Genomic DNA, 22,204 nt, shown 5'->3' with positions numbered 1-22,204 from the left:
TCGAACTTACAAATGATAGGCTTTTGAACTTACAAATTTTTTAAGATCGAAGAATTTACTAACTAAACTCAAAATTGAAATTTATGGTACCATTAGAGATAAAATTCAAATAAGACCATATTTACTACTCCACAATAAAAAATATTGCAATCGTAATGAACTTTTTTTATTATTCATAATTCACATAATAGGGTTAACTAGTTTTCTAGAATGTAACGTATTTAAATGAGTCACTTTTTATATTACGATTGATTGAATGCGTTTATTGGAAAGTAAAAGTGATCTAAAATCAATTAACGTATAAAAAGTTTAAATTTTTCAATGATCTAGACACAAATCGATAGATCTATTATACATTCTTACAATTTTATAGACTAAACTTGTAATTTAATAGAACGTAGAAAAAAAAAAAAAAAAGGTTAAAAGAGTAAATAAGAAAAAGGGGGGAAAAAAAAGAAAAAAAAGAGGAATAATAATATTTGAGAGATTGATATTGTGTGAAAGGGTAGAGAAGAAAAGAGTTAGGGTTTCGGCGGGGGAAGAAAGTGCATGTGAAAGCATGCATGGAAAGCCGAGTCACTGAAGAAAACTTATTTTATTTTAATATAATATTTTGTTTTAAAAGATAGGAAAAATCCAAAAGGAATGGTCAAAAATATTGTGCAATTATTTAATATCAATGACGTTACACAACAAACATATGCCTATCACTCTCACTTTCTGTGTATTATCAAATTATAACAACAAAACAAAATACACACACAAACTCTCAACCTTTTTTATATTATTATAACCCTTACATATACAACTCAAACTCATTCATCTCTTTGCGTCTCCAAATTTTTATATTAATTCTTTCCAAAAATATAATAAATATTTTTTTTCCGAACATTTTAGGTCTAGTTTCTATTTTAATTTTTCAAGTACGACAATGGCAGCAAAGGGAATCGTACCTTTAATCTCTAAGGAGGAAGGTAACGTCATTTCCATTGAGTTATTATGTTTATTTTGACGAGGTTTAGTTTCTATTTGGTTCATGCTTTTTTTTTTAAAACAAAGTACTAGAGAGGTGGAATCAGTAGATGCACCGAGACATTTCAACTAGGTTGACAAATCTTTAACACCCTCATCATACCCCAGAAACTAGTGATGCATTCAAGCTATTTGGTCCATGTTAAGTTTCAAAATATTATATTTTTATTCTAGAGTTTTGAGTTTATTTTCCATTTTGGTCATTAGATTTCGAAAAGTTACATTTTTATTATTGAGTTTTGAGTTTTATTTTCATTTAGTCCCTAAATTTAAGATTTACCCTTAAAGTTACACATTTTCTAGCTTTTGTATTAATGTCTATTAATTAATTAATATAAAAGAATTTAAAGAATCATAATTAATTACTTTTCAATAACTTTTCATTACTTTTAAAATTAATTACATAATTTCACTTCATAATTATTATAAACCAATTAATTTTTAGTTAACCTCAAAAACCAAAATGAACATTAATATTCAAATTAATAACTAAATTCAAATTCAAAAGTACAAAAGTAACATTTGAAACATAAGGACAAATAGAAATTAAAAAAAATGTAAGCATCAATATTGTAATATTTATAAATTTAAGGACTAAGTAGAAATTACACTCAAAATCTAAAATAATATATATATATATATATATATATATATATATATATATATATATATATTCCTCCATTTTTTTAATATATATTTTAGCTTTTCTTGTTGTCACTAAAAAGAGTAGAAGAACATGAACCGACTCTGTTCCTCAGCCGCGGTTTTCTGCCATCTGTGTTTCATTGTTTGTTTTTTAGGGTGCAATGCCCCTCTCTTCTCTTCTTTTCTTTTTCTCTCTCTTCAGAGATATTACAGACATTATCATCATCTTTGTTAGCTTAACACATTAAATATATCTTAATCTATCGATGTAAGCTTTTAACGTTAGAAATTATTTAACGTATTATTTATGAGACGTGATTCGAGTTTAAACATCTATTATATTATTTTCTTCTTCTTAATTCTTTACATCTCTCGTTAGTTTACGAGTTGAGAGTTTTGTGAATCAAAGTTAAAATAATATTATAATAGGATCTCTTGTTTTGAGCTTAAACCCTTTTTCATATTTTTCCCTTTATATTTTTAATTTCCAACTTTATGTCTAATAAGTCTCTTAGTACAATTTTAAAATTTTATAAATTAATTGATCTATTAGATATAAGTTTAAATATTGTGTCTAATAGAACCCTGAACTTTCAATGTGTACGTCTAATAGGTCCATGATTTAGAAAATTTCGAAAGTTTAGAGACTAAATAGATACAAACCTCAATGTTTAGAGACTAAATTTATAATTTAACTTAGATTTAAATATTCCTCTTTATAACCTATGTATAGTGAAAGCTTTTTGAGATTTGAGATTAGTAGTAGTTTAATAGTATTATTAAACTATCACTAATTAATTACATATTGTCTAAATTTATTTATATAATTATAGGGCTATGTATTTAATTTTGGTAGAGTTTTGATGAGAATACCAAAAGAGTTTGCAAGTTAATGAAAATGTTGAGAGTCAATGAATAATAATTGAAAAGTATAGAAACATGAAAATCGTTTTAAAATTAAGAAACAAAAAGACTACTTTTTTAAAAACAAATCATATAATATTTTTACACACTTTGAATTTTTTTTCCCTAATTTTTTTGGATAATTTAGACATTTCCTTAACATCCTCTTGTACTATATTGTAAAAGTTTATTATATTGTCTCTTGTATTCATATAGAACCCTTTGATTTATATATGAAAATATTGACATGTGTTAAAAGTTATATATTCCATGATTAGATGCTGTTTCTCTTTGTTAGTACAAACTCTTATATTCTATATGCTTTCAATTTTCATAGTGCTTTTGCCTTTTCGATTTTGTCACAATATTATACTTAATTAATACATGTACGTGTAGTTTGAGTGATTATTTTTAACTATAGCTATATAAAGAAGCAAGGGTCTAGCTTTAAGAGAAATCAAGGGTCGATGTAAATATAACTCAGCAGTAAATTACATGTACAATTTTTTCTAGATCAAAGGTTCAAAGCTTCGTATCCTATTTGTTATACCAAAAATAATGATAAAGAGAAATTAATTGAACTATCATGCGATAGATAAAGGGACCATTTTTATAATATATATTTTGAAAAAGGTGTTTCAAAGCTTCACTAATGTGAAAACAAGATGAGCAAAAATGATGGAGAGACTAGAGGAAAGTCTTCCAATTAAGGAAGGTAGAAGAAATATCATAATTGCAAAAAGTCTTAGATTTAATATTCCAAGAATCTATTGTGGTTATGTTATAATATCCTCCTATAGAAATTGAAGATTTTTGGATGAGTCTTTAAAAATTATGTTGTTGCATTTCAGTCTTTTGAATCACATAGTCACGCTCTTTTAGTGTGTTGCATTCTACGATTTTATATTTATATATAGACCTTTAATAAAAGTGGTAATTTGAGAATTTACCTTTTAAGTTAACTCATTTAACATGCATGTTGTGAATGCAATTAAAGTCTCACATTGATTACGATAAATTATATATATAAAATAAAAGAACAATATTAAATTACGAACAACTATATCTTTGTTGGCATGGTGTTTTTTGGATGAAAACAAAAGTAAAGTAGAGGGCTTATGCTTGTATTGGATAATATCTTTTTTTGAACAAATATACATGAGGTAGATGAGATCAGCAGATGCATACATCTAGACAATCTACCCCTAAAATCCTCTATATTGACATAAGAGGAATAGTACAAAAAAGAAAACCGGAGATAAACTCAAAAGTTCGGGAATATAGATAGGGATAGGCTAGAGAAAAGCCACTTAATTGAGGACATAGAAGTAGTGTTATAGTTATATAAAACAGGTGAATATCATACCATTATGCATTATATCTAACAAGTGAATCAAAGCCTTCATGTTTCCATATTATTGTATTGATGGATCTCAGATATCAAACAAGTGTGGTCTGAGGGGAGGATTGCAAAAACGTGCAACAAAGCATTCAACACCATATTATCTCATAATAAGAGATATGAAATAAAACTCTATCAAATAGGTGATGTGCGATGTACCCTTGAAAGGAGGGAGAAAGAGAGACCAAAATAAACACATTTGAAAGTACAAAGACCGAAATGAATCAAAGAGGAAAGTATAGAGAACCAATATGAACATTTTAAAAATAGAACTAAAATAAACTAAAATCGGAATGATAAGAATCAAAGTAATATTTAAACCTAAAAACTCTATAATATTTGTTATTTGTCTTTTGTTTTAGTTTGTCATCTAGGAAGGATTTCCACTATCTTATTTCTTTACTTGTAAATCTAATGTTTTTTTGGTTGCATCCATTTCCTCTTCTTGACCATTCAAAATAGTGAGTCAAAAATGTTTATTAACACAATCTCCAAAAACTCGTCTCTAATTCGAATTCTAGTTATTATTTTACTAGTTACAAATCTATCATAGTTTAGATAAAAATATGAAAAAAATAGCAAGTAAAGAATATAATTGCTAGCTATTATATATAGATAAGAACACAAAAATTAGAAACTACTATAAATTATGATTACAAAAATTATTTGTTGGCTAATAAATGGTCTTTTATTTTATAATTACTTAATATCTAGTTAATCTCAAACTTAAAATAAATTTTTAATATATTCAATCAATGATTAATTAATTTTCTTGTAAAGGTTCTATTCATCTTTTATAATCTAGTACATGTATATATAAAGTTGTGGATGTTATCTTCATGATGTTATTGATAAAACTCGCTTTGTTAATAAATTATCCAAATTGTTCATGTAAGGACATGTGAGTTAAAATATTCATGTATAATCTTATTTATAACTTGATCTCATTTTGATTATATTATGAACTCCTATTGATATGGATGTATCTTGATCTCATTTTGATTATATTATGAACTCCTATTGATATGGATGTATCCTTTAAAATCACTCCAAAAATATGTTTTTTATCCCTCAATTATTCTAATATTTAATATAACACTCTAAATGCAATTTCCATATTATCAAAATTAAGTTTGAATGATTAAAAACATATCTCGTAGTGATTTTGAAAACGAGAAAAATGATTTTAACCATTGCATAATCACTCCAAAATATACTCAACAAATAAGCAAGCACTGTTAATGACTCAATCAATAATCCTGGGCCAAATTCACAAATTAGATCCTTACATTCTATTAAAAGGTTGAATTGATATCATTGGTGCTGTCAAGGGCAATATGAAGTTTGAATACATAACATTCAAAAGGTAAAAATCAGGTTGCCTAACCCAACTTATCATTTGGAGAGAGAAAATTCTAAGCTCCTCTATTGCATTCCCTTGAATTTCAAAGAGAAAGATGAGAAATTCAGTACAAACTTTTAACTCAATTGGACATCAATATTGATATATATATCAATCAACAAAAATATGTCATTCCTTGTATAAAATAGAACGCATACAACATAATCGTATTAATATACAACCCGCAGCCGACTAGCAAATGAAAACGACGACAGTAGGGCGAAACTCGCAAATAAACTACTAAAGGACCAAATGAAAGAATTGGCTGCCTGGTTCTGTAAACTACAACCTCTGAACATTACATACCAGCAACAATGACCAAAGAGATAAATATAGAATGAAAAAGAAAAAGAAATCACTCTTCAGGCAGCAGCACAATTGAATGACAATAACTATGGACTATGTTCATCACTGGCAAATATCAAAATGCCAACAGATTTCGGACCCGACCAAGATACACAAGTAGAACCGCAGTTTCTTTTATGGGAAAGTCAAACAAAATAGATGAGGAAATGTAGATTTGAACCTTGGAGCAGTAATGTTCTCTTCCAATCACAGTTCGTTCGCTAGAACAAATCGGCTTTCTTTTTCTGCATGTCTTGCTTCCATTTTGGCAACTTGTAGAATGCTTCTTTTGTTGTTCCAAATACAGTTTGGAACTCTTCATCTGAGAGATAGGCCTAAGAAAATATGCCCAAATAATTAGCAAACGGAAATGTACATATTAACTCAATAAGTAAACAATATAAAACATACCTCTCTCTTTTTTAAATCAATTCCAGTCACTGGATTATCAGATTTGGCCTTCAGTCGATCATAACTAAAAACAGACAGATTGCTATCATTACCATTCTCCTCCTGCAGGCTTTCTTGATTTACATCTGTATCGTCGTGATTGTTCTTCGATAAAGGAGTGGTTTCCTCTGGCTCCTTAAGACCCAAGACTTCTTCAGGACTCTCTGTTTGTTGGAAGACATCATCATTCTTTTCTTCAGCTGCCATTGTTTAATGCAGAGCTTATTCAGTCCTTTGATATTCAACCATACTTATCTAACTCAAACTAATCGCTAGAAGAAAAAATCAATTGGAGCTACAAGACTATGAGACTATGAGGTGCTACATATTTTCACAAACCGTTTCTCTGCAATTTTTTCAAATGAAGTCAATAAATTACCCCATTGGACCCGAATTTGCCTGTTCTGTACGTAACCCGAGGCTTGGCTTCGAATAGTTCTATGCTACCATACTAAATTACTAACACAACAATTCATGAAGATTGCACAAAAAATATTGAAAAAATTCTGAATTAGGATGGTTAAGCACATGAACCTCTTGTTAGAGATCTCAACATTTAAGCTAAGCTCTAATACAGTGGTAACAGACAACCTTACAAGATAAGGCCTTCGATAAAGATTTCGTTTTTAGTTTTCTGTTTTTGAAACTTATGCTTGTTTTCTCCCAATTTTTATATTATGGTTTTCTCATTTCTTAAAAAAACACTTGAATTCCTAGTCAAATTTTAAAAATAAAAACTAATTTTTTTTAAATTACTTTTCTTAGTTTTCAAAACTTTACTCGGCTTTTGGAAACATTAGTAGAAAGTGGATAACAAAACATAGAAATTTACGGGTGGAAGTAGTGTTTATAAACTTAGTTTTGAAAAATAAAAACTAAAAACCAAACGGTTATCAAACAGAGCCTAAGAATTTGTTTGGAAGTCATGTTTCAAAACAAGCTTCTATTCTCACCAATAAAAACAAAAGGTAGTTATTGCATTGAAAGCGTGTTAGGCATGACAAATTCTTTAACAATTTTCCAAACAAACATTAAAAACAATACAAACCAGGTTTTAAAAGTTGACTTTTTTTAACAACATATGAACTCCTCATGGATATAAGAAAAAGAAACAAATAAATGTTGAAAGAAAATAAACTCCAAAAAGAGTGAAAAATAATAAAAACAAAACTCCTTTTGATCCTTTTCGGAATATTCATGTTTGTTTCCTAAAAAAAAAAAAAAAAAAAAAAAAAACCCTCCAAAAAGAGTGAAAAATAATAAAAAGAAAAAAAAAAACTCTGAAAAGATTTGCAGATCTTTCAAACATCCTCGAAGAACAATACCGCAGGCTCTCTAATAGAGAAATTTTGAACCATCAAAGATATGAAAAGTTTAACGGTATTATTGAAATTTTTTAATGTTCAGGGATATTTTGGAAACAAAGTACTAGCGGTTTCCATCCAAAACTAAAGATATGGTGTTTTTTTTCTTTAACATTTTTTGAAAGTTTAAAGCCATTATTAAAACTTTTGAGATTTATGAGGTATTTTTTAAACAAAGTAAGAGTTCAGGCCTTCAAGGGTATTTTCAATAATTTAGCCCCCTTTTTTTTCCTAACCTTGAAAATTGTCTGCAAAGCTCAAGAGAATAGAACTCAGAACTTAAAGTGTACTACTCAGAAAATGTCAATCGCTAGTATAGAGAAAACTAAGAATGGTAAAAGTCTTCTTGCCTGGAGCGTTACTCTCTGGTGGGGGACTGCTGTTAGATGGAGGAGAGGAATCGTTAGCCTTTTGCTTTTCAGCAGTCAGAACAGATGAAAGAGCAGCCACTGCTGCTGCCCTTTGTGAGCCCTTCCCTCTGCCCGATACTCTTGATGCAATACTTGTCTTCGGAGATGATGACTTAAAAGCAGAGGTCAAGGCAGCTAGAGCCTCAGCTCTTTGCCTAGGACCACTTCCCTGACTAGATCCATTAGACTTATCCGGACTCTGCAAAGGAGGGAAAAAAAATTGTTATGGACCTGGTATATCTTGCAATAATGTGATGTTAACACTATCATCAACAATGACAACAACAAACAAATTCACTTGATTTTGTTTAAGCATTTGTATTAATGGCCAATCAAATCAACTTGAAATTACCCTTACTAAAGTTATTTTGTTTCAGAAAAAGATCATGTAATATTTTAATAATTGTGCTGTGTCATTTACCAAGTGGGTGGATTTATCTGCAGATGGATTAAAGGCAGACGATAATGCAGCTAAAGCTGAAGCTCTCTGTGTTGGTCCACCTCCTTGGTTCCCATTCGACTTTTCCTATCTCAACAAGAGCATAAAACGTCAGTCACCTTACTATCTAACAAATACATATTGTTCGAAAAAGAGTTATTCAGCAAATACTTGCAACAAACAATCACATATTATTCACCAAAACTTGCACATAATGTACGGTCGTTTACTAGAAAAAAATAATAATAATCAACAATTCCACAAATTGTCTTTAGTATTGATAAATAACAACAATCCCATTATTAAACTACACTAGTAACTAACATCAAATATTCAACTTCTTGATCTCATACCAAGAACAAAATCTTCCTTAAGTTGAAGTTAGAGAAAGTTGATTTACCTCCACAATATGTCCAATGCCAAAGAGTAAAGTCACCTTTTTTTGGAATGAGTTCCCTTGAACCTGCATTCCATCCAAAGATTAGGAGATTGACCACATGATATAAACATTTTCTTTCATTTCCATGTGTAGGGAGAAAAGTTTATTTTTACATATGACAACTCAAATAAATCGTTCCATTAACATCATTTTATGAATTCTCTGCACATGCCAAATTTTCATTTTGCACCTAAAAGATAAAGGGTGTATTAGATGCTTCTACTCTTTGAAATTTATTTTTTCTGACCGGAGGTTGCCTATTTTTTCTTCTCTATCTCTCCGTGTTTTTTTTGGGTGGGGGGGTTGCATTCCTGTTTTTCGCCCCCTTTTATATAATTCATATATCAATGTATTCTTTTAAATATGAAGTATCTTACTGTGCTCATTTCCGGTGATTATAGGGTCTCTAGCTTTCGCATAACCATGTATGGAGTGTGTAATTACAAGTAAATGGAAGTTATCATTTTATCAAAATTTCATGGCCAACAATAAAGTATTCAAAATACTATTTTTTTCTGAAAAACTTACCTGACAGCATAAAATTTATTAAAGTTTGTAAGATTTAAAGGATTAAGCAATAAAAGAGTAATCATAGTTTGAGCACATACAACAGCCTTAGTATAATCCCACGAAAAGTATGTCGTGAAGAAGCATGGTTCATTTCCTTCAGAGACTTTATATAACGGCACATTAGGAGACAATCCCTCTAGAGATGTAGCCATCTCCACATATTTCTGGGAAAAAAACGAAAACCACATGAATGAAAATTGACCTTTGTAGTGTACAAAATATAGTTCTCGACTCCTACCTGACCAATTTCCCAAGCATTTTGCTTTTCTTTAGGGTCAACAGATTGACCAATCCATATAAACACTTCAGCTTGAGTGTCAAGTATCAAGATATCCTCTGTCAACAGATCATCTTGAGAGAAGTTGTAAATTTCCTCTACCTGCGCATGATAATATAAGATCATAACACTGCATCTGGTTTAACTTCTTCATTAACAAGAATTCAAATATTCACCTGGAACTTTCCTGTAAGGACAAATGTGAAGATCAACCATCAAAATGGAAGCAGTCAAAATGGAAAGTCAGCAATGATAATAGTTAAATGCCAAATGAGAATTCTTTTATAACTTAAAAAGATAACACATGTCACCTCTAGTGAATGAAAATGCATACAAGTGGGGATCCCTGATAATATCCTGAGATACTTTTTTACTGTTGTAACTTTGTTTTCCTCCAAGTGCAAACCAGAAGGTTGAACTCTCTGTTCCTTCCTTTGCATGTTTCAAAGTAACACCTGGCTGTATTAGGGAGAAAATAATATCAGTATACATATACAAAAGGAAGACTAGGACAAGATATCTTCAAACATTAAAAAACAATACTTATAATCTATAAACTTCCAAAAAAGAAAGAAAAGTTATACAAGAAAATCTACCATTGTAACTATGGCTTGGCTCATTTTGTTGGGCTATCTTTTCATACGCCCTTTTGTATCCTTTCATGTTTCTCAATGAAAGCTCTCTTTTTTCAAAAATATATTTCCACATTTTAAAAATTGATTACTTTTATACATTTCAATGATTCTAACTTTAAAATTTTATTTCAAGTTTAAGATATTATCATATGAGAGACAAGGTAAAAGAAATGATAAATATGCAATATGTCTTTGAGTTTGACAAAATTCTTTCTGTCTTTCAAATGACATAATACCTAATGCTAAAACATTTGAGCAACATCCAAATCAACTTATCATTTCTCTTAATAATTTAAACTCCTATACATTAGAAAAAGAATAAAAAATAAGAATCAATAAAAAAAAATGCATATTTGCTTAAAAACCCAATTTGATATATTTCACTTCAATATGATGGACATATCTTTTTTTTTTCCAATTTTTGAAAAATTAAATAAATAAATAAAGTGTTTTACATATGTTCATAAGTGTCCAATGCATATCCATTGTGCTCAACAAATACTCACTATCGTCCGATAAGACATCTCAATTGTTGAGCTAGTGCCCAATGTGTGACTATTGTGCTTAATAAATAACCAAACTGTCAATGCATCCACTATGTCTCAGATACCAACACGTTATCCAAACTAAAGTTTGGGCCAAGTGTAGCACATGCAATGGAAGATTGTATCCATTCAAATATATATATATATAGACAGATAAATGGATAAAATGTTTGAGACCTTACCCTTAGAAACTCTGCAACTTTTGCAGCTAACTGTTGCTGCTCGAATGTACTTTGGTTTCCATGCCAAGAGAAAACAGAAGAGCCGGATTGCAGGACAAAACACTCAGTAGAGTTCAATGAGGTTGCAACCTAGATAATCATAAGTTGAGACATTATCATAAGACATGCATACTAAATGGCTCAAATTAGTACAGGCTTTCAGCATAAACATGAAACATGACCCAATGACAATGTTATAACATTATTTCTAGTCAGCTTGAATATGTATGCACACATATATTTCAAACCTCAAGAGGGAAGATTGAAAGACATTAAAAGCATGAACCACACTTAATATAGAAAAAAAATGATCAAAATCACTAGTACGTACAGCTTCAACTTGCACTGCTTTATTATTATGAATGGATGTTTGTGATATCCTAATAAGGGCAACAGAATCTTCCGTGTAAGTTTCATCAGCCAAAGCTTTATCTGCTATGAGTTTCTTGTAACCAGAGCTCAAGCCACCCTACACCAGAATTCATTAAGAAAATGATGGTTATCTCTGTCTCTCAAGGACCCTCTCAGTTCCACATCAAAACCATACAATGTGATTCTAATCAAACGAGATGAGTTAAGAAAGAAGCTTTATAAGACTACCACCTTGAGGACCACAAAAGGTTGAAAAAGGGCAATAAATTGGGGTGGCTCTTTGCCTTGAAATATGCGACCCTGCAAAAAAAAAAAAAAAAAAAACATATGATAAGGAAATTCTCAAAGATAGAAACTATTTATCACATATACTTTATGTTTATGGTACCTGAACAGGCCTCCCTTTCAGCGAATTGGACATTGTATTCGTCAACCGTGTAGCCATCTTTTGATCTTCCTGAGGTTTGAAATAATAGAAAATGGTTTAACAACAATAAACAATAAACACATATGTTTATGTACAAATGCACTTAAATATGTCATGATATGAAAATGTAAGGAATGAGAAAACATTCCTACACTTGTTGTACAGATTACAAGCGATTATTATTTTTCAAGAATCAAGAGTACTTTCATTAGATCAAGAAAACCATCTTCCATTATTCCCTTTCTTAGAGAATCAGCACTAGTTATTCAACTAAATTGGCAAGTGTACCACCACATTGCAAGTTTAAGTTTGTAACTTACAATAGTTAGATTTTCTCAAAATAAACCCTAAATGCTAACTAACCTCGATGCTATCCTTTCCAAACCAAGAGCACAAGAAATAATCTTCTTTCCTCTCACCAGAGTGGTAGGTGTAAAGAATGATGTAGCAGTCTCCACTATAAAATTTACCAATATCCTCTGCAAGCAATGGAGTTTTGGCACTGCCATTGATTCGCCATACCTAGAGAATGAAAACCATCAGGACCCCGATTAAACAATCAAAACTAATATAACCATTTCAAACAACCAAAACTGGTATCATCTAAACCTCCATTTTCCCGCCTCCCTCCAGCAATGGTGGAACTTCCTCATTCACTGGTGCACTTTTTGTTAATCCCTTGAGACCGAGACCTTGTTGCTTCAATAGAGCTGTTTACAAAAAAAAGTACCATATTGAATAATAATTAAAGCAAGCAGAATAAAAAACTCATTTTATCAATTAGATGTGGTAACTACCAGCTACTTTTCCTCTTCCTTCCTCAGCACCTGTAGTCACTGATCCAACTGGCCAGGACTCGAAGTTGGACTTAAAAGAATGTGTTTCATAGCCTTGTATAACCCGAGTCACACGAGTTGCCTTTGGCCTATTCTGGCTGGCAATAAATTCCTGAATATAAAGTATTGTTTGATAAATCCTGTCCATAACTTTAATTACTTGAAATTTTGGCACAGAAGGTTACCTCGGCTACTTGAATTGCTGCTTTTCGCTCCTCTACTTGCGTCACTCTTCCAACCCAAACAAATATTTCAGCACCACAGTCCAGCAGATAACACTTATTATTTTCCAGTATGGATTTTGATAGTTCACCATCAACAACTTTTACTTCACCACCATCAATGCTAAAGAAATCATTGACAGAAATTAGAAATACGTAACTCCAGGAGTGAGGATCAAATCAACAGTTAATAGAACTCAATAGTCACAGAAAAATTTAAGGTTACCATATATACAAATAAGTTTTAAGAAACGAGCATCCAAAGCTGGAAAGGAAAACACTTCTTCCATCACATCCAGTACCAAGAATAAATAAATATTTAATTTTTATAACAAATTAATAGAACTAAACCTTTTTATTTTTTTAATTTAACAATTAAAACTACCAAAATAATAATAATAATAATAATACTAACTAGGAAAGTTGGAACTTTTGTACGTTCACAATTAACCACTACAAATTGGCCTAGTACCATTTGAGCATATAAAAGGTTTGTTTTCTTTTTTTTTTTGGGGGCGTTGTATTCTTTCATTTCTCTTTGTTTCTTATTAAAAAAACGTAAAGAAACTTTTGCAAATGGGTTCAAATCTCATGATGGTCACCTACACAAGAGTAAAATATTAAAATTCTACAAGCTTCTTAACAGTCAAATTTTGTAGGGCCAAGCGACTATCCTATGATCTTAGTCTAAATGTGCAGTGACCCAAACACTCTTAAGATATAAAAAGATGTTGTAGGTTCACAATTAAACTGAGGTATATGTATTAATTTTATTCTTAGGAGAGACCAGGTGCTTCAGTTGGCTTCCTTAATCTGTAATGGTGGCTACACAGACTGACTTATCCTCACACTTTTAAGTAGATGCCTTTAAATTCCAATGATCTTGTGCTCCTTGAGTTTTATGCTTAAACAGGACAGAAGGAGCAAATCTTCAAATTGGAGGAGGGAAAAAAATATCAGCTAATACTTTCTAATGTAGGTTCATTTGCTTGTGAATATCAAAATAGGCTTATTATAATTTTCTGTCTGCAAAAAGGACTGCATTAGGCCAGGAAGACTAGATTTTATTAGGAGCCAATATCCACTCTAAATTATTTGCCACACGAAATATACTTCGAATAGTGTTTCTGACTATTAATAAAATCAAGGAATTCCAACAAATACCTGAGAAGCTTAGCAGGAGCAGATTCTGGAATTACATCATCTTCACTTGCGACTTTCTTCCCAATGGGTGCAAAGCCACCGAATAGGACCCAAAATTCACCGGAGTCAGACTCAGTATCCAACTTCCCATCATCTAGTATGTTCAATATAATGTTTAAATCATCAACCATGAATAAAAAAACAAAATTGAAAGGGGCAAGGAATGACTGAAACAGGGGAGGGTCAGAACAACAGTGTATCTTCTATTCCTACCAACAATTGCAACATTGCACTTCCCCTCATGATTTTTATCCTTCAAGAATTGGACCACTTCCAAAGCTTTTGCCCTCTCCTGGATATTAGAATTCGCACCATTGAACTGAAATATCTTGCCCTCGGTATCTAAGATGAACACATCATCATGATTTAGTGATGAACGAGCAAAAGGAACCTGGATAGCCAAATGCAAAAATAAACATCAAAACTCCATGTCATTGGAAGAAACACTGTTGAATACACAAACTCCTGGAAAGAAAAATGAAGTGCCTGCTTCATTCGGACAACTCGCTTTCCTCTACAAACATACAACCGTGTTTCAAATTGTTCTTCCTCAGGTTTCTTAAATCCAGATGCAACACCTCCCTCCAATGGTATGATACAAGGTTTGAAGTATGACAAGAATTTTTCTGATTCGTGGCCTTGAATTTCTCTATGTTGCACTGCACGTCCTCCAAGAGAAGCATCAAGCTCCACAGTTTTAATAGCTGCAGTTCCTGCTTCATCCTAATATAATAGCCAAAGGTTGTAAAGTCAGAGGTCTGTGTTTGACAATCAAGTCCTAATAAAATAAAATCAACTTTCAGTTCTCAATGCGGAAAGGAGGAAGAAGAAATAGGCAGGAGAGAATACCTGACTAGTATCTCTTCCAATCCAGAAGTGTATATCATAGAGGAAAGAACCACCTTTGCCTTGTGTTGTCTGCACAAAAAGTAAAGAGCTAGTTAAATAGCAAAGACATTTCACAAGATTAGCAGCATTAAAGATGAGAAGAACTAAATGGAATACCTGCAATATTATGTAACTATCCCCCATGTAAAATTTCCCATAATCTGACTTTGGCAACGGAACAGGCTGAAAGTTCTCAATTCGCCAGATTTCTGTCCCACTGAGGGAAATTAAGTTCAACATCTAAAACTTCTGAGACATGCTTTAAATATAAATAAACCAATCAATAATTTCATCACATACAAGAAACTAAAGTCAAATATTCTATCTAATCTCACTTCCATATTAAGAGTCTCCATATAACACAGCATGCATACAACTCTGATCTCAAATGAATTTAAGAAAATTATTTTCCAGATGAACAAGTTTCTAATTTTTCTAAGGATACATTCTCTGTCCAACTGCCTGAAATGCAGGATCCAAGACTTTGGCAGAGCTAGACATTGGAGAATATTTCTCTGCTACTATTTCTTTAGTTGCAAGAGAATCTGAGTGTTTGAATTGTCGTCTCAGAAATCAGGATATGGCACAAGAATTCACTGCAAGAAGAGAGAAAGCAGGAGTGTCAAACAGAGTACAACGGAGATAAATTGGTGGAAACCCCAGCAAGGAACAAGAAAATAAAAGATACATCAACAGACCTATAAATTTGAAAGCATAAGAAAATCAGGAAAGCAAACAAAACAATATGAACTATTTTTAATGTATTTTCTTGTATAATTCGATTTTTTTCCCCTTTGTTAGACTTAACATTGTCACTCAAAGAAACATGCTAGAGGTTCATTTGACATAATTTTCCACAGAAACTGAAGATCATGCTATATAAATTCAGGGAATTTGTAATACCATGCAAGATATTTACATTCAAGGTTACTTTGTATTTTTTCAAGTTCAGTCACTGATCTTCATCACATGGTTACACGTAAGAGCATTTCCATGAATCAGAATGCCCTTCTATTTCAGTTTCTCAATGCTGATACAAAAATCATTAAAACTTCTGACAAGAGATGGCTTCAAGATTGTATAGAAGATTCACCGACAGACAATCCATATTTTCTTACCAAGAATTAAGAGAAAAATACAATGCAATCTACTTGAACCCTCACAATTTTAATATCAGTATACTCTTTAAGATATAGTCAGCTTCCGTAATCTAGAGCCCAGATGTGGAAGAACAATCCAGAGCACAAATCTCACTATTTTATTGGTAGGGGAAGATATCGGCTGCTGTAATCCAGCATTTGTGTCTGGAAACTCTAAATTGAGAGATTCAGTCTTTAATTAAGTCAGCTCCATGACTTGCAATAAGACAATTCTACTTTGTAACCTGAACACAAAGTCCATACTTGAAATCAAATTTATTCTTCAAGCCCAAAGTATGAAGATCTCCTCCACATTACAAACATCACAAACCTTACAAGTATATAGTCTTGTAATGTTGACTACCACATTATATCCCGCCCAGTTTTCTTATACATTACATGTATAAAATACCAAATTTCAATTTTGTAATCCAGTAACGCTCAAGATCTTCTGTACGAATTACAACAGATCATATCCAAAAATCCAACTGATGAGAACTAAGAGGAGCTGTTTTCCATTGCATTCAATGCTCTTGAACATTGCAATGTGTCAAGTGTCAAACCAATGTCTGATCCATTAAATTGCACTCGTGCCAAGGGGGTGCTGAGATAAATATCTAGAGCAAATCAACAATTAAAGAGTGACCTAATAAGCGTGCTAATGATAAGCCATCATCTCAAAGTAACAATTTGCTTAGGCTTACAACTACCCACATCCAAATTGCTAGATTTCTCCCAACTACAGCAGCAAACTTCCAGTACACAGTAAAAACACATCCAAATGAGATACACCAAATCCAAAACACTTCTAAATCACCATTAATTAAAAGGATCAACGAAAAACAATACAGGGTATATAGAAATACCAAAATGGGTAAATCCCATGTACCAATCAGATCAAAGCTTCGATTGAATCTGAACCAGATAAGTACACAATAAGAACAAACAAACAAAACCCAGAAAGAAAAAGCAAAAACAAAACGAAGAAACACACAGATCAAAAAGAAAAATCACATGGGGTTAACGATGAAAGACGAGATCAGCAAGAAACGAAGTGCAATCGAATTGATTCAGCTGACCTGCCCGGAGATCTCTCGCACCCTGTGAAGATGAAGGGTGGAGGAGAGAGAAATGATTAGGAAATGCAAGAAAGCGGAATGGGGGAAGGACAGGGCCGCAGAGCTGGCAATAAAGAAAGATATAGAAGATAGTTGGAAAAAGAAAAGTGGGAATTATTGCTGTATGTGTCTGTTTTTTCTTTTCTCTCTCTCAATACAACTTTTCAGCCTTTTGAGATTACAATTCAGAGCGAAAGAGAGAGAGATCAAAGTTGGGTTGGGGTCGCTTGAATGACAGTGGAACAAGAAAACGGAAAGACACGGAGAAAAGAAGAGAATTGAAAGTCGTTATTTAAGGGAAGGGATCCGTTGACGATGGCACCGGCCAAATTGGGCTCTGTTTTTTCTTCGTTTGGCAATTTCCCCCAAGCGATTGGAACTGTTGGGTTTGAATTTTCTTGGGAATGAAGATTGAAAAGACAAATTTTGGCAAGAACCCATTAATCAAATGGTACAAACCTCAAACTACTTTGCAAGTTTTTATTGGGGTGAAGTATGCAATGGAATCAAGTCAAAGTAAGTTTTTGTGCTATTCTTTGTTTAGTTGACTTGTAATTTTACTTCAAAGTCCATGTTTAGACTTAGCAAAAAATTTAAGTTTGAAGTTAAAGTTTGATTAGTAGATATTTTTACTTATACCTTGTTCAAGAAGAAATAAGTTTGAGTGATAGAATTCACCTACGTACCGTGAAAATTGATCCTATACTTATATTATAGAATTTGGATTCCTGGTTCAACTTGAAAATTTCTCGAACAACTTTTAAAGCAAGAAAATTTGATGTATACGACTTAAAAAGTCTATATGTAATAGTTTTTTTTTTATCCATGTTGTATTGATGTTTTTTCTTTAAAAAAAATAGAAATAGATACTTCCTTTCAAATCTAAAGTGGAATCAAAAGTTATTTTTGAAATTGGGTTGTTATAAATACATAGAGACAAGTTAGCCTAAAAATTCTCTTAGGCTCAAGCAATATTGGAGGGGCAAGAGACAAAGAACTCAAAGAGATAAAAGGAGCAATACTTATAATAATAAAATATTTTGAGCAAATTTAATCAGGAATGACTAAAAGTTGATTGAGATATGCTAAATCCATTGACTATGATATTATCTAAAAACTAATTTCTATTGATCTTTATAGGTACATCATTATGTTCATCACATTAAAGAAACTCTGCTAATTGGAAGACTTGATATTTGATGACAAGAAATATCGCTTTACTCTTGTACCATATTAAATTACTACTAAATTTAGTATCATTAAACTATAAAATTAAAACGTTAATTATTTAATATATTAATAAAGAGAATAATATACACCTTTTCTATTTGGCCATAGTTGAATAACTTAGTATAACTCAACTACTTAATACAACATACATATGCTCTTGATCAAGAAAGTCACTTGTTCGAATCTTCCTACTTTCACTTCTGGTTGAACTCAAAAAGAAACATGTTTTATGCACTATATGAAATTTAAATGTTAGATTATTTCATGCTAATTTTATTATTGAACAAGTTACTATTTTGAGTATCACCTCATTGTTGTCTTCTTAGTACTTTTAGCAATATCAATATTATGTAGGTTGCTTAAAATGATCTCTTTCAACTACATCATTGAAGTATTATTGAAACCTAATGAAATAATAGAGTCGATCTTTTTACTCTCTTTTAAAAGTGGTTATTTTCATCCATAAATGCTATGCCATTGTAGAACATGTTGTATTTTCCCCCCTAATTTTTCCATTTTGCATTACAACATGTATCTATGCATGATCTAAAATTAACATCAAACTAAATGGATGAAAAGACAGTTCTGGATGAATTTGCTTTTAACAAGAAAAACAGTGATGTTATGCCTAAAAGGTATTGTTGCTAATATACCATACATTAAATAAAAAAAAAACAAATTAAAAAAAAAAAAAGGTCCTGTAGTAATTCTTTTAAAGGGCTCTTGAAAAGCCAAGTGAATTGAGTTCTAAAAATTGAGAGAAATGAATGAGTGCATAACATATGCAAATAAAACTGTCATATCATTATTTGAAACTATTTAAAAGAGTCCATAACATGAATTTCAATAAATGACTTTTAATGATGGTTGAAAATATCATTGAATGTATAAGAAGATGTGTATAAACCTACCATCTAACCAACTATTATTGTGTTCATGTTACAATGACTATGCTACAACCGTAGTCTCAATATCTAATATCTACCTAAGTGTCATCATAAGTTTAATAACAGATATTTACAATGACAACCCAAATTTATCAAGTATTTATGTCATTATAAATTACGAAGTCCAATAGTGCAATCTAAACAAAATCTTTATTTAGATAATAAAATATAGGTTTGCGAAAATTTAACTTAAGATCAATAGAATGTTATTTTCTATAATTTATAAGTTTTGTTTGATGAATGATATATATATATATATATATATATATATATATATATATATATATATATATATATATAATGTCAATTTATGCATAGCTGATTAGATAAGATGCCTTATCAATCTTAGAGGTTGATGGCCGATACATGTCATGGAATGCATGTTTTGGGCTTATATTTTCATACTTTTACTTAGGAAAAATGGACTTTTACATGTGTTTTCCCCCATAGTTAGTCTTAAATTGATAAAATGATCTTATGAGTCTTATATAACTTAAGAGTTGCTATTTACTGATTTTTAGTTAATTTTGTGAACTTTGGTAGGCAATTTTAACTGGTTTGAAGAAATTTCATCAATGTGACCACATCACCAGATTCACTGCGACTGCATCAAGGCGTCTTAATTTTCCAAATCTTTACCAAGTCGTTGGAAGTTACGATTTTCTTGTTCCGATCAATTATTCAGCCCCAAAATCACTTGATAAACCCTCAAAACGTGAATTCTAGCCTTCCTCAACCAATTTAAAGCCTATAACAGGAAGGGAGGCCTCCCATTTGGAAAAATAACTCTCCATACATGATCCACCTACACTCACGCACGTTTCTACCATGAGTTCGTTAATCATCCTGGGACGATTTCTCACAATCACAGTCAGCAACTTTAGGAAAAAAAAGTTCATTTGAAGCTTAAGCACTCTAGGTTAATCTCTACTCCATAAAAACGTGTGGTGAGAGAAGGTTCATCCTCGAAAGAGGAGAATCACCTTAGGGAAAGACTAAGAAAGTGATGATTTGCTACAAGGCACCTTTGAGTTGTATTTCCAACATAGCTTAGTTTATTTTCCTGTAATTTCTCTTTCCTTCTTTTTTTCATTAAACATCATCTTCTAGCTATGATTTCTGACTTAATGAAGTATATTCTTTTATCTTTGGTCATGAGCTAAATTCTTTTAGAGGTTAAACAATATGGATACTTTAGGGTTTTTATGGCTTGAACAATGTGTGTAATTCATACCACTTTGTCTTACATATTTCCTTTATTAAATTTAAAGATTGAATTATTAAGTTAAACTGGTCATCTAATTTAGCAATTTAGTGGAGTCTTAATGCTGAGAAGGTTAAAATATAAATGGATGTCACAAAAGAATTCGGGACTAAATGCGTAGAAATAAAATTGTCACGCGTCACTTTAAAAATAAGGGATACCATAGAATAGAGGAACTGCATGAGAATTAATCTAAGATTTAGCTAACCATAGAAATACAGGCATCAATTGATATAACTCCTAAAAGAACTTGACACAAGACCAAATTGGAGAAGTTTTCTATCCATGAGTAATTCACTAGAATAATGCAGTCGCATTATCAAGACACAATACCCAACCGTTGAAAACATTATTACACCCATGTTCATCCATCATTGTTTACTATTTTTGAGTTAATTTTCTGCCTATTCATCATCTAATCATTCATTTGGTTACCTTCAATTTCATTGGTCCATTGTCTTAATCAAATTAAAAGTCTAGTCTAGTGGAATTCAATACTTGGAATACTCAAAGAATTATTACTTCATCGATAGTGTATATTTGCATTTAGACCTCATTTAACTTTATTTTTATTACCCATACACATTTAGTCGGTCAATGGTTCCACCGTAAATCACTCTTGCAATTATTAAACTAAAAAAATGTATTAACAAATATAACAAACTAAATGCAATGGAAAAAAGAAGTATATATATATGTCTCGACTATGTATATGTTGTCATGTCTTGGGGCAATTAATGTTGATTCTGCAGGAGTTTCTCCACCATATAATTAGTTTACAAAAAATTTCTTTCACCAAGGTTTAAAATATTAAGATTATTCCTTCTAATACCCTTCAAAAAAGCCATTTAGCCCTTGCATTTCAACTTTGCATTTAATCAAATTAAAAGTCTAGTCTAGTGAAAATCAATCACATTTTGAGTCAATGAAAACTGTGGTGGAACCAATTTGTTCCTACTTTATTATTATTATTTTTTAACAAAGGTATTGTAATTAAAGTGTAGGGTAAGAGATCAAACCTCAAACCTTGAGGTTGATAATATGAACACTATATCAATTGAGCTACGCTCTTGTTGATTTTAAATTTGCTGGAGTCTTTTAAAAGCATCCTTAGTCTCTTGATGGTTCAACACACATCCCTCCTTTTTGACCCAAGACAAAAGCTTGCCTTTAGAAGTTTCAACTCTTCATTGATTCCAAAAGAAAAAAAAAAAGACTCAAAAGAAAAAGTTTCAACATTTAAGCATGTTTTTAGTAGTTCAAGTAAAAAGTGTGGATAATAATAAATCATTTTGATATTTGGCTCCTCACCTTTTAATTTAATTTTCATATATAACTAACAATCATTTTGAACTATTAATATATATATATTTTTTAAAGGGATTTTAAAACCATCAAATTATCTTTTTTAAGAAAAAACACATATTTTAAAAAATAGATTAATTCTCTAAAGTGATTTCTTGGTCAAGTAGTTGACCAA

General features: G+C 31.3%; 1 protein-coding gene across 5 annotated transcripts; it reads right to left on the bottom strand.

Moving 5' to 3' along the window:
• Nucleotides 1–5,459: 5,459 nt before the first annotated feature.
• LOC120090498 (villin-3-like) lies at nt 5,460–17,745 on the bottom strand. 5 transcript variants are annotated; one of them, XM_090306559.1, is made up of 25 exons: nt 17,180–17,335; nt 17,032–17,080; nt 15,472–15,622; nt 15,144–15,243; nt 14,988–15,056; nt 14,625–14,861; nt 14,352–14,529; nt 14,100–14,232; nt 12,900–13,059; nt 12,676–12,826; nt 12,488–12,588; nt 12,242–12,400; nt 11,840–11,908; nt 11,683–11,751; nt 11,411–11,548; nt 11,041–11,169; nt 9,990–10,137; nt 9,855–9,865; nt 9,640–9,780; nt 9,440–9,565; nt 8,793–8,855; nt 8,375–8,479; nt 7,894–8,152; nt 6,141–6,379; nt 5,460–6,064 (listed from the first exon to the last, which is right to left on the bottom strand). In XM_090306559.1, exons 3-25 carry the CDS (start codon nt 15,525–15,527, stop codon nt 5,951–5,953), a joined length of 2,955 nt encoding a protein of 984 aa, XP_090162685.1. In that variant the 5' UTR covers nt 15,528–15,622; nt 17,032–17,080; nt 17,180–17,335; the 3' UTR covers nt 5,460–5,950. The 5 variants fall into 5 exon arrangements, with proteins under 5 accessions (XP_090162685.1, XP_038904138.2, XP_090162684.1 ...); XM_039048210.2 differs by lacking the exon at nt 17,032–17,080 and having other exon boundaries at nt 17,245–17,745; XM_090306558.1 differs by lacking the exon at nt 17,032–17,080 and having other exon boundaries at nt 17,180–17,546.
• Nucleotides 17,746–22,204: the final 4,459 nt, after the last annotated feature.

This window comes from Benincasa hispida, chromosome 11 (genome assembly GCF_027475165.1).
Source record: "Benincasa hispida cultivar pf3 chromosome 11, pf3_genome.v1.1, whole genome shotgun sequence".
Taxonomy (NCBI): Eukaryota; Viridiplantae; Streptophyta; class Magnoliopsida; order Cucurbitales; family Cucurbitaceae; genus Benincasa; species Benincasa hispida.
Note: the sequence above shows the minus strand (reverse complement) of the source record. Positions and strands in the feature narration are given on the sequence as shown.

What these genes read in the sequence shown, in the direction of transcription:
- LOC120090498 (XM_039048210.2), bottom strand. Translation starts at nt 15,527, where the DNA reads ATGTCTAGCTCTGCCAAAGTCTTGGATCCTGCATTTCAGGCAGTTGGA. An exon ending in AAGCAGTGCAAGTTGAAGCT is followed by an intron (nt 11,170 to 11,410) that starts GTACGTACTAGT and finishes ATGATTATCTAG; the next exon opens with GTTGCAACCTCATTGAACTC. An exon ending in ATGCTTGGGAAATTGGTCAG is followed by an intron (nt 9,566 to 9,639) that starts GTAGGAGTCGAG and finishes TTTTTTTCCCAG; the next exon opens with AAATATGTGGAGATGGCTAC.